The sequence below is a fragment of the Pelophylax lessonae genome, assembly GCF_965119305.1.
Source record: "Pelophylax lessonae genome assembly, chromosome: 1".
Lineage (NCBI taxonomy): Eukaryota > Metazoa > Chordata > Amphibia > Anura > Ranidae > Pelophylax > Pelophylax lessonae.
In genome coordinates this window covers 624,036,392-624,052,154 of record NC_138768.1, presented here as the reverse complement: position 1 = coordinate 624,052,154, position 15,763 = coordinate 624,036,392, and the positions used below count along the sequence as shown (strand labels likewise).

The 15,763-nt window shown below is 41.4% G+C and overlaps 1 protein-coding gene across 1 annotated transcript in view; it reads right to left on the bottom strand.

The window, feature by feature from the left end:
- Nucleotides 1–4,357: 4,357 nt before the first annotated feature.
- The window catches only part of USP53 (ubiquitin specific peptidase 53), a 73,197-nt gene continuing 61,791 nt past the window's right edge, over nucleotides 4,358–15,763 (bottom strand). The window contains exons 13-15 of the mRNA XM_082242999.1: nucleotides 11,896–11,957; nucleotides 11,218–11,314; nucleotides 4,358–5,744 (exon numbers count right to left, since the gene is read on the bottom strand). Of these exons, the coding sequence (XP_082099125.1) occupies nucleotides 4,835–5,744; nucleotides 11,218–11,314; nucleotides 11,896–11,957 (1,069 nt within the window). The 3' untranslated portion in view covers nucleotides 4,358–4,834. The remainder of the gene's footprint in view (nucleotides 5,745–11,217; nucleotides 11,315–11,895; nucleotides 11,958–15,763) is intronic.

The window sequence follows — 15,763 nt, the reverse complement described above, 5'->3', positions numbered from 1 at the left end:
AAAGTAGCTTATGTAATTTTTTGAGCGACAGGCATTTGGCTACAAGCGACAGAATGCTCAGATGTGAACAAGTGGTATAAGCACTTATCAAGCAGAAGTGTGGCTCACACATTGCAAAAAAGTGCCAGCAATGCAATCTTAAAAAAAACTGATCAAAGTAACTTATCCAATCACTCTCCCGAAGTTACTTGTCCAGACAATCAGAAGCAGTTCAATGACATGAGACTACTTCATCTATAACGGTGGATACCATTTACAGATGAGAGCTGGTAAATTTAAATCTACAGAACACAGGGCTTGGACAGCTTTTCATTAGGTGGCACTATGGCAGGCAAGTAATCTGATAGAAGAGGGGCACTGTTTTTTTCTGATTGCCATGAGTTTGTCACATCAACAGTATCTGCATAATTATACAGCAGTTACATCATACTGCTTTTTCTTTGAGGTACTGATAATGCTCAACAGTTACAATATCATGTTTATCTTTTATTACATTCACAATAAGTGTCAATGAAAGCAAAATAGATTTTTGGCCCCCACTGGCTGCATGTTAAACTTTTTTTTGTTTTTATACTCAAGACCAAAGCCTTCAGGTTGGTCAACTAACAATGCAGGTCGGTCTCCATCTTCTCCATGTAGGGCAGTCCTTACTGACGTTTAACCCATAGTTGAGCTTTAAGCTAGCTTATAGATTTCTTGAGGACCCTTATGGTGAGACCTCTGCAAGCTTGTTGCAGTTATGCATTTTTGCCACAGAGAATTCAATAGAAGCCAAGCAACAGCACTCCAAGGCACATAGCTCAAAACTGTGGCAGTGAGATCTCACTCTTGGACACCAAAAAAATCTAAAACAGCACAGAGCGCTAAGTCAACTTGACTTACAAACATCTTAATGGGGTAAAGAGACCTTTTTAAAAAGCTTTGTTCCAAGAAGTTGTCCATTTACTGCAAAGAAAAAAAAATGCAGTAAACAAAACACTATTCCACATTCTCTCGTGTCCAAAAAAAAAAAAAAAAAAAAAAAAATATATATAAGAAAACATTTTTTAAATATTACAAAGTTGAAGAAAAAAAAAAAAAAAAAGGGGGGGGGGGTTTGGATGAAGGCCAAACAAAGGGAGAACTGTTGTGCAAATGATACCCCGCCAATAATTTCTATAAAAATATTTCTTAGGTTGTTAGGCTCATATGGTTAGTAAATAAATCACTATAAAAGCATTTCAAACATTAAATATTGCACATTAACTTCCTTGTGATATGAACACAATATCAAACGTCTAATTCAGACTGTACAAAAGTTTACAAAAAAAAGTAACAAATTTAAACACACTGCATGTCAAACAGTAAAAACTGCAGTTAAAATTCAAAATCCAGCACATAAAAACAAGAAGAAATGTTATGACGTTGTAGTTTTCACATTTTACAAGCGATTCAAAATTAAAATGTCCTTTTCGTACAAATCTATATTCCAATGTCAATACACATAGAATACATATTAAATAGGCACAGAAGCAAAGCCATACAAATATTTAGAGAGGTCACATTTTACAAATACAGGTGACTAAAAATTAGTTCCGTTTAACCTAAAACTTAAGAGTAAAATGTTTTAAATTCACTGGAGTGTACTGTATGAAAACCTGACCTGTTAGTGCCTTGTCTGCAAATGTGGAGGCAGCATTGGAATTGGCTTTTAGTATCAGGGCTTCTGTTCTAAAGCTAAAACGATCACAAGCAAAAAGCCACAGATCCTTGACAAGTATGTAATATAACAACTAAAGCAGAATCAAAAGGAGTAGAAAGATTTTTTTTTTTCAGAAACAAAAAAAAAAAAAAATTCCCAGGGTAACTGCTAATGCAAAACTATTTCCATAGACCACTCAATGTAACAATGAGAGATCTCCGCTTCTTTGGGAATGCCAGTTTCAGAAGTTCCAGTAATGCCACCTGGTAGCGAAGTTCAGTCACTTGGAAGTGCCGACTCTTCCCCATATATCAAATGCTGGCTTAAGTGCAGCAAATAAGCGCACAGAACAAGGATTTCCCTCTGTTGCATATAAAGGTTTTATATGGGGGGCAGCCCTTTTCTGGAAAGATTTTTAGGGTTTGCCAGCAGAAAGAAAACTTTAGTTTACCCTGGTAAACTTTACAAAATACCACAGCATCTACTCTGTGTTCAATTAGCATACATTCTGAAACCATCCTTTGCCTGTTTTCAGATTGCATAGTTGTGGCACCCATGAAGCATTATCTTGGGAAGTCTTTGTTTTGCGTAATTAAGAATTTATTCATATGTCCAGCAGACTCAGAAGAGATATGTGGCGTTAGTGGCAGGCTGGTACTGGCGAGGTTATCTATAGGCTTACAAATCTAACAGCAACTCTTACAAAAAAAATGGTGCCATTTATGGATATCGAAACTACACGATTAAGGCATGTACTTCCATATTACTACATTTCATTATGCTGAATGGCACTGCCCTGATGCATAAAACATATGCAAGCCAAAAAACAAAAAGCAATGTATTAGTAGGCTAGGGGTTCCTTGAGCTGTGGATGACTGATCACCCATCTGATGATACCTAGTTCCAGTTCTAAAGCCACTTTGCAAAGCCAGCGGGATGACACCAATAATCCTTTTAGCCGTTTATATAGGCACTCTGACGATTGTAAGGAGGGCATTCTTCCAATTGAGCCATCAATAAAAGGAGAAATTTCCCAGTGACCCTTGATAAATGTATTTTAGTAGGTGTTCCCTGAGGCCTAAAAATGGATTTCAAGGGTTCCTCTGGAGTAAAAAGCCTGAAAAGGGCAAATTCTACTATCTGAACATTATAATATAATACTTTATATTTTTACTTCCCCAATAATTCTTATGCAAGTCAACCTGGGTTTAAGGTTTACTGGTCCTTTCATTTTATGTATTGTTAGGATAGTAGATGTTAAAACTAAAAAAAAAAAAAAAAAAAAAAACACGTTTCAAACAGGTAGGAAAAGTTGGAGTTTTTATCAGTTTTCCCTGGTCATCCGTGACTCTGCTGGGGAGAGGGGGGTACATTGATAGGAAGGCACAAATAGCAATAAAAACCTGATATTGTGTTAGCTGGAGTTGGGCTTTTATCAGTTGCAGACACAAATGTGTTAAACAGCGGAAAGCACCTAATATGCAACTTTCACGCTCACCGATTTACGAAGCCTTATTCCTAACACTATCTTTGGGAGATATGTAGTACACGAAGGAAAAACACTACATTGCTCCAATCGGAATTCTTGAACAAACCTCTGTGAACACAAAGATTCAATGAGGCAGCTTTAAGTCCTACCAATATAAGAAAAAGGTGCTATTTTTTTCTTTCACAAAGGAAGAGGGGAGTTGTATAGATTTTCACAGCAGTTAGATTTAGAAAATAGTGCATTAACAATTTCTAAGACATTTTATAAAAGGAGGTAATAAAACTACATTTTTCAAGTCATACACATTAAAGCTCAACTCCAGGCACTGGAAAAGACTGGAAAAGACACAAACAATGCAGCTCAGTATTCACCAATATATCCTAAATGTATTTTTTCCCCTAACCCAAGCAGGGTAAGTACCTGAATCTTGCTTGGTAGTAGCCTTTTGCAGTTGACACATACCTCACATTAGCAGAGAGCAAAAGCTTTAAATGTTTCCAGCGCAGTAAGCTTACTGATAGGAGTACAGAGCAGAGTGACAGATGGGTTCAGTCTGCTGCCATTCCTTTCACTGCCCAGTCACCAGCTTAGTGAGGAACAAGATTTCTACGTTTTGCAAAACTGAAGCACAGAAAAATCAGGTCTTCTGCCAATCAGGATTTTGCTGTTTGGCAGAGAGCTGTTTAAATCTTAGGACTTGATAGACAGAACTACAAATCATCTGGCAGGTAAAGCAGTTCCAATGTATGCATTTCCTCTGTGTATTTAGCAGTTTGTCTGGAGTTAAGCTTTAAGTGTGTCATGATTATTTTCTAAGGAGTACTTGCATACAATATAGGTGGTCGTAAAACAGATCAAACTATTATTGAGAGTAATATACCCTAACAGTCTTCCAAAACCATAGATATCATAAGCTTTCCTGTGTAGGAGGTCAAAACAGGTTCAGTTGTGTACAATAAGTCAACCTGCTTTGCACTTCCTTGTCTAGATTTATGTTCTATATGTAGACGTTATACTCTACTGTAGAGATTTAGTATATCATATCATATGCTATACCTGTGCTTTTAATAAACTCTTGAAGTTCATGTAAAAAAAAATAAATACAAAGTCTTAAAATTTTAAAAGATAATTTTCTTTACCTGGATTATTAATAAAGATTGAGAATGTAATTTGTGTGAGTTACCTGATTAGTGAACTAGTAGACTAGATTTTGTGCATTTGGTTTATGAGATTAGTGCCTGTCATTTTAATGTGATCTCCAAGCAGGAGAAATTAGGTTTCCTTCTTGTTACTTATCAACAAAAAGGAAATTAGGTGACCTCTCTCAGAACGCTTCAACCATGTACAAAACAGTTACAGGTATACAGCTATTTTGTAAATTAGCATAAAGCACAAGACACCATTAGACCCAGGCAATGTGCAAAGAAATACCAATAATGAGGGAGTCAGGATGGAAAGTTACCAAGTAAACAGCTTGTTTAAATAAGCAGTTAAGACTCCATCTGACTTGACTTCATTCTAGCATAAAAATGTCTGTTTAAAGTGAGTTTACTGCTCACCAGAGCTGAGCAGGCTCTGTCCTGGATATTATCCAAGTTGACCATGTAGAGTTGAAAGCTCCATGTGGAGTGTTTCACAATTTTAAAAACGCAAGGCCTAAATGTCTATCTGTTACAAGGTACACTTCCATATGGCATTTTTGTTCGTATTATTGTGTTATGACCATTATCCAAGGCTCTGGGGTAGGAAGGTTCCATGAGAGTTTCTGTAACTTGTAAGTGACCGGGGTCTCGGTGGAAAACAGTACTTTCAGTCATATATACCTTTGGCTTCTGGTGGTATTTTAGCCTGTATGTGTCAGTCATACAGTTGTCCACAGAAAAGTATGTAGTGAGTGAAACTGTATCACTACCATGGGAAACTTGATCTAATCCCAAAGGCTGCTGAACCATTTTTGACCGATAGTCATATGCTGAGGAACCAGACAAATGTGGTGTGTGCAGGTCCAGGTCGCTGCTGTGAAATGTATCTTTTGTTGGATAGTAGTCGATGTCAGAGTCTGGCCTCCCAAAATCACCAGGTGACAGTCTTTCCATGCTCGCTGAATGAACATATGACAACGTTTCTGAATGGGCAGCAGTGGTGGCAGGTGCAAACGTTTGCTCAATTCGCGAAACTGCACTCCGAGAGTATTTCTTTGGGGGCAAAGGAGGCGGTAAACTGTTAAAGTCGTGATTTCCGGTGCAGCTGCTGTCATCTCTGTGGCATGACAGGTTTTCATTCGATGCAAAGAAAGGAGCATTCATATACTGGACTCTGTTGCCCTGTGGGATAGGCTGTGAAGGACTGATGGGTGCATGCAGCAGCGCATTCGTTAGCCCATTGTGCTGTGACACTGGTGAATGTGCCCTGTGCAAACAACAATTTTCTGATGAGGAGGAGGTCAGGCGAAGAGAACAATCTCGAGGACTTTCCTGTTTGTTCATAGGCATCGCTTTAACATTGTATTCTTTTAGACCTCGAGATGAAAGTGTTGGTGAACGAACGTCTTGTTTTACATCAGCAGTATGTTTCCTTTAAAAATAAAAAAAATATATTATATAAATAAAATTATAATATATATACACACACATATATATATATATATATATATATATATATATATATATATACACACACACACATATATACATATATACAAACATACATACATATACATACATACACACACACACCTGATTGATACTAATGCCTCGTTTCCACTGAGCGGTATGGATAGGTATGCAATTTTTGCGGTTTCCATTGTCAAAAGTTGTGAATGGTATCCCAATTCTGAACCGTCCCACTTTTTTGGGACCCTTTCGTTGGGATACCAAGCACATTAGTACCGTACCAACAGGGTGGAGCTACACTGTTGAGGTACTGTTGATGGTGGAAACGCAAGCCTGATCAAGGTGTACCGTTCCGATGGGGTACCTATGAGCTATTGCAAGGATACTCTCACCTAAAAGATAACTTCACCTTTTGGAACATGTTCCACCCTTTTTTGTTCCAGCTGCTGCCACCTCTTTCCACCCCACCCCACCGTGACAATTCAAAAATTGAGGCAGTGGAGAGCTCTGCCCACACAGCCACATCATTCATTCACAGTTTCCTGTGAATTAATTATAATTACCATTAGCCACAGTGGCAGACTACTTGTAGTTCTGAATGAACTGCAAGAGCACTGATGAGGGGCTAAAAGCTGCAGGGCTCATCTGTAGAAGCCTGACATTGCACACCTGAAAAAGGTGAACTTATCCTTTAAAGTGCATTTATACCTGGACATATTACAGAAGTTTAACATGCTTCTGATAGAAGTAGTGGGGCTGCCAATGCAGATCTCCAAAAAAATACTAGCTGCCTGGCTGTCTCTGTACCTTTTGAAAGGTTAGCAATGACAGCATACATATGCAATGCTCTCAGCACAGGTTTCTTTTAAAACTAGATTACAACATAGATGGTGGACAGATAAGAACATCCAGAGTATGCGTTTCAGATTCACTCCAGTCCGAGGCTCTGTCTAACTGGATTTGCATGGCTTGGACAGCATGGGACAAAGCTATGCTCAACAAATGCATAGGTGTGTACACAGCCAGTTTAGTCTCCCCTTTCACACTAGAAGGTAAGAAAGCACCCCTTTTCTCTTTTGGTCATTGATGGACACAGCTCCAGATCTTCTTGACCTTTGGGTTTATGCTGCCCCCTACAGGAGTAGGACACAAAGCAGAAAATAATTTGACTACACCTATAGGGCAGTCCCAGGGGGTATTCTCCCACTTCCTTCTATAGGTCTTCAGTTTTTCTGCCTAGTCAGAAGTAAGGACCTAGTTCCTTGCTAGAATCTCTGGTCGTAGCATTTTTTTCCTTTTTAAACTGTTTTATTTTATTATTTTCTGTTCCTGTGAGAACTACAGTCAACTGCTGGACTGGGAGACGGACTGGATATTCTAGATCTTTATGGCCTTCCCAGTCTGGCCAGCGAGCGCGACCCAACCTTAACTCCGCGCTAGGTTGGCTGCGACATAGCCCCACTAGACCGGGGCTGGCCGGCGAGTTAAACGCCACACGAGGACCCATAGCCCTGGTCATGACCTGAGTTACAGCGTGCCTCTGGCCCGCAGCACCCCCATTCCAAGATGCAGTGCCCGCCCAGTCCCAAAGGTGTGGCGAGTAGTGTTCCCTCCTCCGGTTTGGTGGGTTTCCGGGGTGTCGGAAACCCGAGTGCCCTTCCTTCCATCATGTTGCTCCCCCTCACTATCTGGGTCCCTCTGCTGACCACCCCCAAGTTGGGCAGAATGGTTCGTTCCAGCCCCCTGTTCTGTGCATATTCCGGGGGAAGAAAATTGGCAAGCGGACTACCTCAGTCGGCAGACGTTGAATCAGGGAGAATGGTCTATCCGCCAGATGAAGTTTCATCAACTGTGTCTCCATTGGGGGACTCCCAATGTGGAATTGTTGACCTCTCGTCTCAACAGGAAGGTGCAGAGGTTCGTAGCAAGGTCTCCAGATCCTCTGGCAGACACCACAGATGTTCTTGTGGCCCCCGATAACTCTGCCAAAACTTCTGCGAAGAATCGAGGCAGAAGGGATTCCGGTCATCCTAGTGGCTCCGAAATGGCCTTGCAGGTCCTGCTATGCAGACCTAGTGCGACTGGTCGCCGATGACCCTTGGAGACTTCCTCTCAGAGAAAATCTGTTAGCTCAGGGACTGATCCTCCTTCCTGCTTTACAGTCGCTGGCTTTAACGGCTTGGCTGTTGAAAGCCAGGTGATGAAGGATAGAGGGGTGTCTTAAATCAGTGATTCCTATGCAGTTAAAAGTTAGAAAATCGACTTCTGGGAGGTTTTATCTAGTTTGGAGGGCGTACATTGCTTGGTGTGAGTCTGGGTGGGGGGGGGGGGGGGGTCTCCCCCTGTTGCTTTTCGGTGTCTCGCATTTTGGAGTTTCTCCAAACAAGTGTGGATCAGCGTTTGGCTTTGGGTATCTCAGCCAGATCTCAGCCCTGGTGATTTTCTTTCAGCACCCATTGGCCACAAATTTTTTTGTTCGCACCTTTGGCCCTTGTACCCTGGGTCCGCCACCTGGCTTCCCCCGTGAGATCTCGGTTATCTCCGTGGGGCCTCAATTTGGTGGTGTCGGTTCTTCAGAAACCGCCTTTTGAAAATATTTGTGAGGTTTCTCTGCTTACTCTGTCACAAAAGGTAGCCTTCTTGGTGGCTATTATATCCGCACGCAGAGTGTCAGAGTTGGCTGCGTTGTCTTGTCGTTCACCCTATGTGGTGGTTCACAGAAACAAAGTGGTGCTTCGTCCCTGCCAGTTGTTCCTTCCTAAAGTCATACTGATTTCCATTTAAATGAAGACATTGTGTTGTCTTCCTTGTGTCCTAAGCATCCTAAAGAGGTTTCCTTACATTCTTTGGATGTGGATTGGGCAATAAGGGTGTACCTGGCTTCGACTGAGTCGTTCCTTAAATCGGATTCTCTTTTTGTTCTTACAGATCGACCCCGTAAGGGGCTGGCCACGTCTGCTGCGATAATTTCTAGATTGATCAAGCAGACGGTGGTGCAGGCCTATTCCAATAAGACAATAAGATCCTCCTTTCCCTGTTAAGGCGCATTCTACGAGAGCGTTTAGTGCCTTTTGGGCCTTACGTTATCAGGCGTCGGTGGTGCAGGTTTGCAAGGCGGCCACCTGGTCGTCAGTGCACTCTTTCAAAAAATGTTATAAGGTGGATGTGTTGGCATCTTCGTATGCTTCTTTTGGCCGCAAGGTTTTGCAGGCCGCTGTTGGAGAGGTTTAGTCCTCTTTGAGGGTGTTTGTCAGGTAAGCTTCAGTTGTTCCTGGTTGAGCTCCTGCTTTACCTAGTTGGCCATGTTTAGCCTTTGGGGAGTGTGTTTTTCTTTCTGTATTCTTCCCACCCCTCATGTTGACACTGCTTTGGGGCATCCAAGGGTCAAGAAGATCTGGAGCTGTGTCCATCAATGAACGAAAGAGAAAACTGGATTTTTGTCTTACCGTAAAATCCTTTTCTCTGATGTTCGTTGACAGACACAGCACCCACCCGTCTATTGGACTTGGGTTTTATGTTCTTCTGACACTGCTTATTACAAAACTGAAGACCTATAGCAGGAAGTGGGAGTATACCCCCTGGGACTGCCCTATAGGTGCAGTCAAATTTTTTTCAGCCTAGTGTCCTACTCCTGTAGGAGGCAGCATAAATCCAAGGGTCAAGAAGATCTGGAGCATTATCTGTCAATGAGCCGCAGAGAAAAATCGAGTTTTTAGCCACCTCCCCCAAACGTACCCATATTGTCCTTGGGTTTCAGTGGATATATCAGGGTTATTGTTTGAAGCTGCAGTCATGACCCTGGTATTTTTTTTTATTTATTTTTTTCCTGGAGCTGGTGATGCTCTATAATGCTCTTTACAGTTGCTGGATTACTTTTACATGTGGCAGCATGTAGTCCCCACCCCCCTCCTTTCCAGGCTCTCCTGTACCACTAGGGAGCTCAGGACTGAAACCAGTGGTCAGGCCGGCACACTATAGAGATGGAGGAGGAACATCTATTTGATCCGATGCTTTTAAGGGCAGAGGAGAGATCTGGGGTCTAATAGTAAAGTCAGTAAAAAGTATGTCACTGCCCCTGCTGTCCCAAGGGATGTTGTTCATCCCTTGGAATAGCAATAAAAATTAAAAAAAAAAAACACACCCCTGTTCCCCCCCACACATATGCAAAAGCGCACACATGTAAACAGTGACCTAAGAGGACACAAGTGACACGAATGTCGAGTGTATGTGTGAGTGAGCACATTAATTCTAGCACCAGACCTGTGTAACTCTATACTGGTAATTTGTAAAGGCTTTAAAAGTGTTGCCTATGGAAATTTTTAAATACCATAGTTTTAGCAATGTTCGGTATCTATTCACTGCAACATATTTTATAGTTTACCAAACAGTAGGGTGTAATTGTGTGTTTGTGTGCCCTAAAGTTCATTAAAGTGTATTTTTCCAAAAAATCTACGTTTAAAAAAGACTGCTGAGCAAATATAATGTGTCATAAATAAGATTGCAGCAACCAGCATTTTCTTCTCTAATGCCTTTGTTTTCAGAAAATATACAAATTTTGGGGGTTCTAAGTAATTATCTGGTAATAAAAAAATAAAAAAAAATTAAATGCAGATTTTTACATGTATGTGAGAAGTCTCAGAATTGGCCTGGGGGTTAAGTTGTTAAAGTGCTTGGAAACTACACCCAAGCAAAAGTATTTTATGACAACATGAAATCGAAGTATAAAAAAAGGTCAATACTCTTCTATACTATATGGACTATATCATCTTTGGGGTTCATATTTTATTATTCTATAATTTTTCTCCTAACGTTTCACTTTAAAAATTGTTACTAATCCCACAACAGTAAAATAAGCATGCTTGTTATACTCACTGAGGAACCTAAGGGGTTAATCTTATGCATTGTGTAAAAAGGCTGTTTGATCTTGTATGCACAGATCCTCCTCTTCTTCCACTGACTCCAGAACATGTCCGCATAAGACAGGAGTCAAGCTGTACATGCCCAGTTTGGGGTGTACTAAAGAGTTTTTTTTTTTTTTTTTTTTTTTTTGGGGGAGGGTGCATGTGATCAGCACAGGGCCATTTGTTCAGGCAGAGGGTCAGGGGCTCTGGATCCTGATAGCCCAGCTCAGTGCAGTATAAAAACTCCTCCTACAAGCTTTACTAGGAAGTCACAAGACTGCTATATACTACTGATGAGAAAAGGTATTTAGCAGTTTAGATTTACTAAAATTATTCCATTTCCATGTTCTGTGTACTGTGGGAGACCAGATATAGTGAATGCAGGGCCCAGGGTTTTGTAACACTTTAACATTTACAATCCTGCAACTTCACCAGTGATTAGAAAGACAGGAGTCATCAGATTCCAGTGAACATTTATATTTAGAACTATATTCAAATCTATTTCTGACAATATTTTTTCTCCTTGTAAAATACCTTCGACCAGAGGGACTAAGTGATGGCTCCCGAGGACCTGGAGACAGCATATCTTCATATCTACTACGTTCCAAACCATTACTCTCTTTGCTAAAACCTTGAATATAAAAAAAAAAAAAAAAAAAAAAAAAAAAAAAAACACACACCGATTACTTACATACTCTTACAAATAAGATCACACAATACTTGCTACATATTCTCCCTGCATCTGCCTAGTCTATGGAATTTTGGAAATTGAATTGCAGTAAGAAGGTGGCTGGTTCATATGCAGTTGCAAATATAAGCAAGCCTTTAGAACTTGGAGAAATGGTGACTGCAAGCTCTATAAAAAAGTCAATTTGAAACAAAAAATGAATCGCATTATTCCATGGAGAGTTCCAGATGCAATTCTAAAGGCATAACAACAGATGGCAGCAGTGACCCATCTCCTACACTTGATCATGTGAGAGGCATGTCTCCCAGGGAGTAACATTCACCAACACCAGAAGGGTTTGTCTTCAGGATTCCAGCCCATTTAAAAATAGAAGCGTTATTTTTCTCTTCTGCTGACAGAGAGAGCCATGCATGGCTAAAACTAGCTAGTGATTCGATTGACAAGCTTGGCCCAAGGTGCTTCACAAAACTAAATATGGCAGATGTTCATGTTCAGTTAAGAAAAAGAAAGTTAAAACAGCTTACCGTTCAATGGACTTCGACGGTGTGGAGATGTAGAAAGGAACCCATGTGCTGAATGTTGGTCACTTAGAAATAAAGAAATATATATTCTTCAGTATTTTAATATGTATGTTATTAACAACATTCAGCAGTCTATGAGAATTTGTTTCATAGGACTATCCTAGCACAATAAAATCGAATTATATAGATTGGTTTATGAAGTGATCCAGTCTGCATTTACACATGACAGCTCTTCACTGTGGATAAAGCTCTCAGAGAAGAGCCTGTTTATTAACAACTGTACTTCTCTGTCAGAGAAAAGAAAAATATAATGCAGTAAAAGGAGAAGAAGAAGGGCCAAAGTTCTTTTGGCCCCACTTCTCCTGTGGATCACAGGAATGCGCTTCATTCTACGCTTCTGCGACGCGCATTTAGCTGACACCGAACTAAGCTCACTAGAAACTGAGAAATGAGTGATCAGCGGTCTGAGGTGACGGGAAACAGATGCTGTATCCACCTCAATGTGTAGGACTTTTTTTTTTTTTTTCAGATCCTGCATTTCTCTTTGAATGGCCACAAAGTGAGGATAGGTGAGATCTTTGCCCGTGATTTCATTCCACCAGGGGCTCAAATACTCAATGAAAATAAAAAATAAAATACACATGTGAGAAGAGCCATTCATAATGTGTTTTTATTTATATCAAGACATTTATGAGACATGTAAGGGCCGGTTCACATTTGTGCGAGTGCGGCGATCGCATGTAATTCGGAGCGCACTGCTCCTTCATTACATGCGATCAGATGTGCGAATGCACTGTATCCGCACCAAACACGCACATGACCCTTTTTTCCAGCCGCATCGGATCGCACAGTGGTTCACACTTGTGCGATCCGATCCTGTGCGAACTGTCAGATCGTACTGCGATATGCGATCAAACTGGGGGTGTCATTAACATTTAATTGACACCCCCTGCGTATCGCATATGGCAGTGTGAACTGCCAGAGGTGCGTTTGCGATGAGGGAACAGGCTGCGAATTAGTGTGAACCGGGACTAACAGAGGGTATTTGTAAAGCCATAAATACCCTATCGCAGAAGGTCTTGTGTTGAATAAAAACACAAATTTATAAATAGTACCTCTCGCAGGATTTTTATTATACTTCTGTTATTTTTACTGCATTCATATGGGCTGAGAATATACTGGAGATCTAGTGTGGGGATACACACTGAACAAAATTATAAAAACGCAACACTTGTTTTGCCCCCATTTTTCTTGAGTCGAACTCAAAGATCTAAAAGCTTTTTCTATGTACACAAAAGGCCTATTTCCCTCAAATATTGTTCACAAATCTGTCTAAATCTGGTAACACTTCTCCTTTGCCTAGATAATCCATCCACCTCACAGGTGTGGCAAATCAAGATGCTGATTAAACAGCATGATTATTGCACAGGTGTGCCTTAGGCTGGCCACAATAAAGGCCACTCTAAAATGTGCAGTTTTACAGTATTGGGGAGGTTCGAAAACCAGTCCGTATCTGGTGTGACCACCATCTGCCCAACGCAGTGTAACATCTCCTTCGCATAGAGTTAATGAGGTTGTTGATTGTGGCCTGTGGAATGTTGGTCCACTCCTCTTCAATGGCTGTGTGAAGTTGCTGGATATTGGCAGGACCTGAAAAACGCTGTTGTATACGCCAATCCAGAGCATCCCAAACATGCTGAATGGGTGACATGTCCACTGAGTATGCTGGCCATGCAAGAACTGGGATGTTTTCAGCTTCCAGGAATTGTGCACCATGGGGCCGTGCATGATCATGCTTCAACATGAGGTGATGGTCGTGGATGAATGGCACAATGGGCCTCAGGATCTCATCACGGTTCTCTCTTCTCTGTGCATTCAAAATGCCATCAATGAAGTGCACCTGTGTTCGTTGTCCATAACATATGCCTGCCCATACCACAACCCAACCCCCACCCATGGGCCATTCGATTCACAAGATTGACATCAGCAATCCACTCGCCCACACGGCATCAGAAACAGTCTGCCATGTGCCCTGTACAGTGAAAACCGGGATTTATCATTGAAGAGAAGACCTCTCCAAAGTGCCAGACGCCATTGAACGTGAGCATTTGCCCATTCAAGTCGGTTATGACGACGAACTGCAATCAGGTCGGGACCCCGATGAGGATGATGAGCTTCCCTGAGATGGTTTCTGACAGTTTGTGCAGAAAGTCTTTGGTTATGCAAACCGATTGATGCAGCATCTGTCTGGGTGGCTGGTCTCAGACAATCTTGGAAGTGAAGATGCTGGATGTGGAGGTCCTGGTCTGGTGTGGTTACACCAGGTCTGCGGTTGTGAGGCCCGTTGGATGTACTGCCAAATTCTCTGAAACTCCTTTGGAGAGAGCTTATGGTAGAGAAATGATTCAATTCACAGGCAACAGCTCCGGTGGATATTCCTGCAGTCAGCATTCCAATTGCACACTCCCTAAAAACTTTCAACATCTATGGCATTGTGCTGTGTGATAAAACTGCACATTTTAGAGTGGCCTTTTATTGTGGCCAACCTAAGGCACACCTGTGCAATAAACATGCTGTCTAATCAGCATCTTGATTTGCCACACCTGTGAGTTGGATGGATTATCTTGGCAAAGGAGAAGTGTTAACAGATTTAGACAGATTTGTGAACAATATTTGCAAGAAATAGGCCTTTTGTGTACATAGAAAAAAAAAAAAAAAAAAAAAAGTCTTAGATCTTTAAGTTCAGCTCATGAAAAATGGGGGGGGAAAAAAACAAAAAGTATTGTGTTTATAATTTTGTTTAGTGTACTAAAACCAAACAGGGAATATAAGGAATATGTTCCCCCAAGCATTATAGTATTTTTGAGGGATAAAAGGTCCCAGGCCAGATGCCACGTGCATAGTACTTTTTGAGGCCGGTCCTGTACACGTATGTATAATTATAAGTTACTGGGCCTGCTGAGCAGTGACAGAGCAAAGAAAAAATAATTCCACTACTTCATCAGATCTCAGCTGTTTCTCATTTCCCTCCCTGTTATTACCACCTCTAAGATGGAGAGGTTGGGGGGGGGGGGGGGATAATTTGCAGTCAGTTGCTTTTATCACACCTTATTAAACTGGCTATTGGTAATGGAATCACTGGCCACTTCCTCCTGTTCTGCGATGAGAAGCGGAGAACATCTTCACTCCTCGTTGCACCTCTATAAACTGCTCACTATCGCAGCTTATTTCGGTTTCATAAATGTACACTGCAGTATGCTATTATGTTTCCTTCAGAAGGCTGGTTCAACCCTTAATAGTTTACGTTTCTATGCTATCACAGTACTAACCGCTATATGGTGATGGTGCACCTCTTGCAATCTAAGAAATAATCATTCTGAAAACCTAAAGCACAACTCGACAAATACACAGATGCCAGGTCACCATGGTGACTCAAAATTGTGTCCTGGCGCCTGGGCTTTTCTCCCAGGTGTTTGCAATTCCTATTGCCTGATGCCTCGGACATGCAGTTCCGGGTGCTGGACAGCTGGTCGCTGAGAGTGCGGTTGACTAGTTCTGGAAGGGCATCTATTTATGTCCTCCGAGAACCCCCGCCCCAATGCGCGCCCTCTGTGAGCGCTGTGTTCTTTGGACACAACTAATCACAGATCGAGGTAAAGGGCTAATCACAGCTGTCCTTTTACCTCAGCTGTGATTGGACACAGCTGATCAAACGGTAAACAGAGTTGCTGGTTATCGGCAGTACTTTCCGCACTCTAACAGTAACTGTAAAAGGAGTTTAAAGCATTGCCTATGGAAAATTTTAAGCACCGAAGTTTGCCGCCATTCCTTGGCCAGATGCAATTTTAAAGCGCGACATGCTATCTATTTA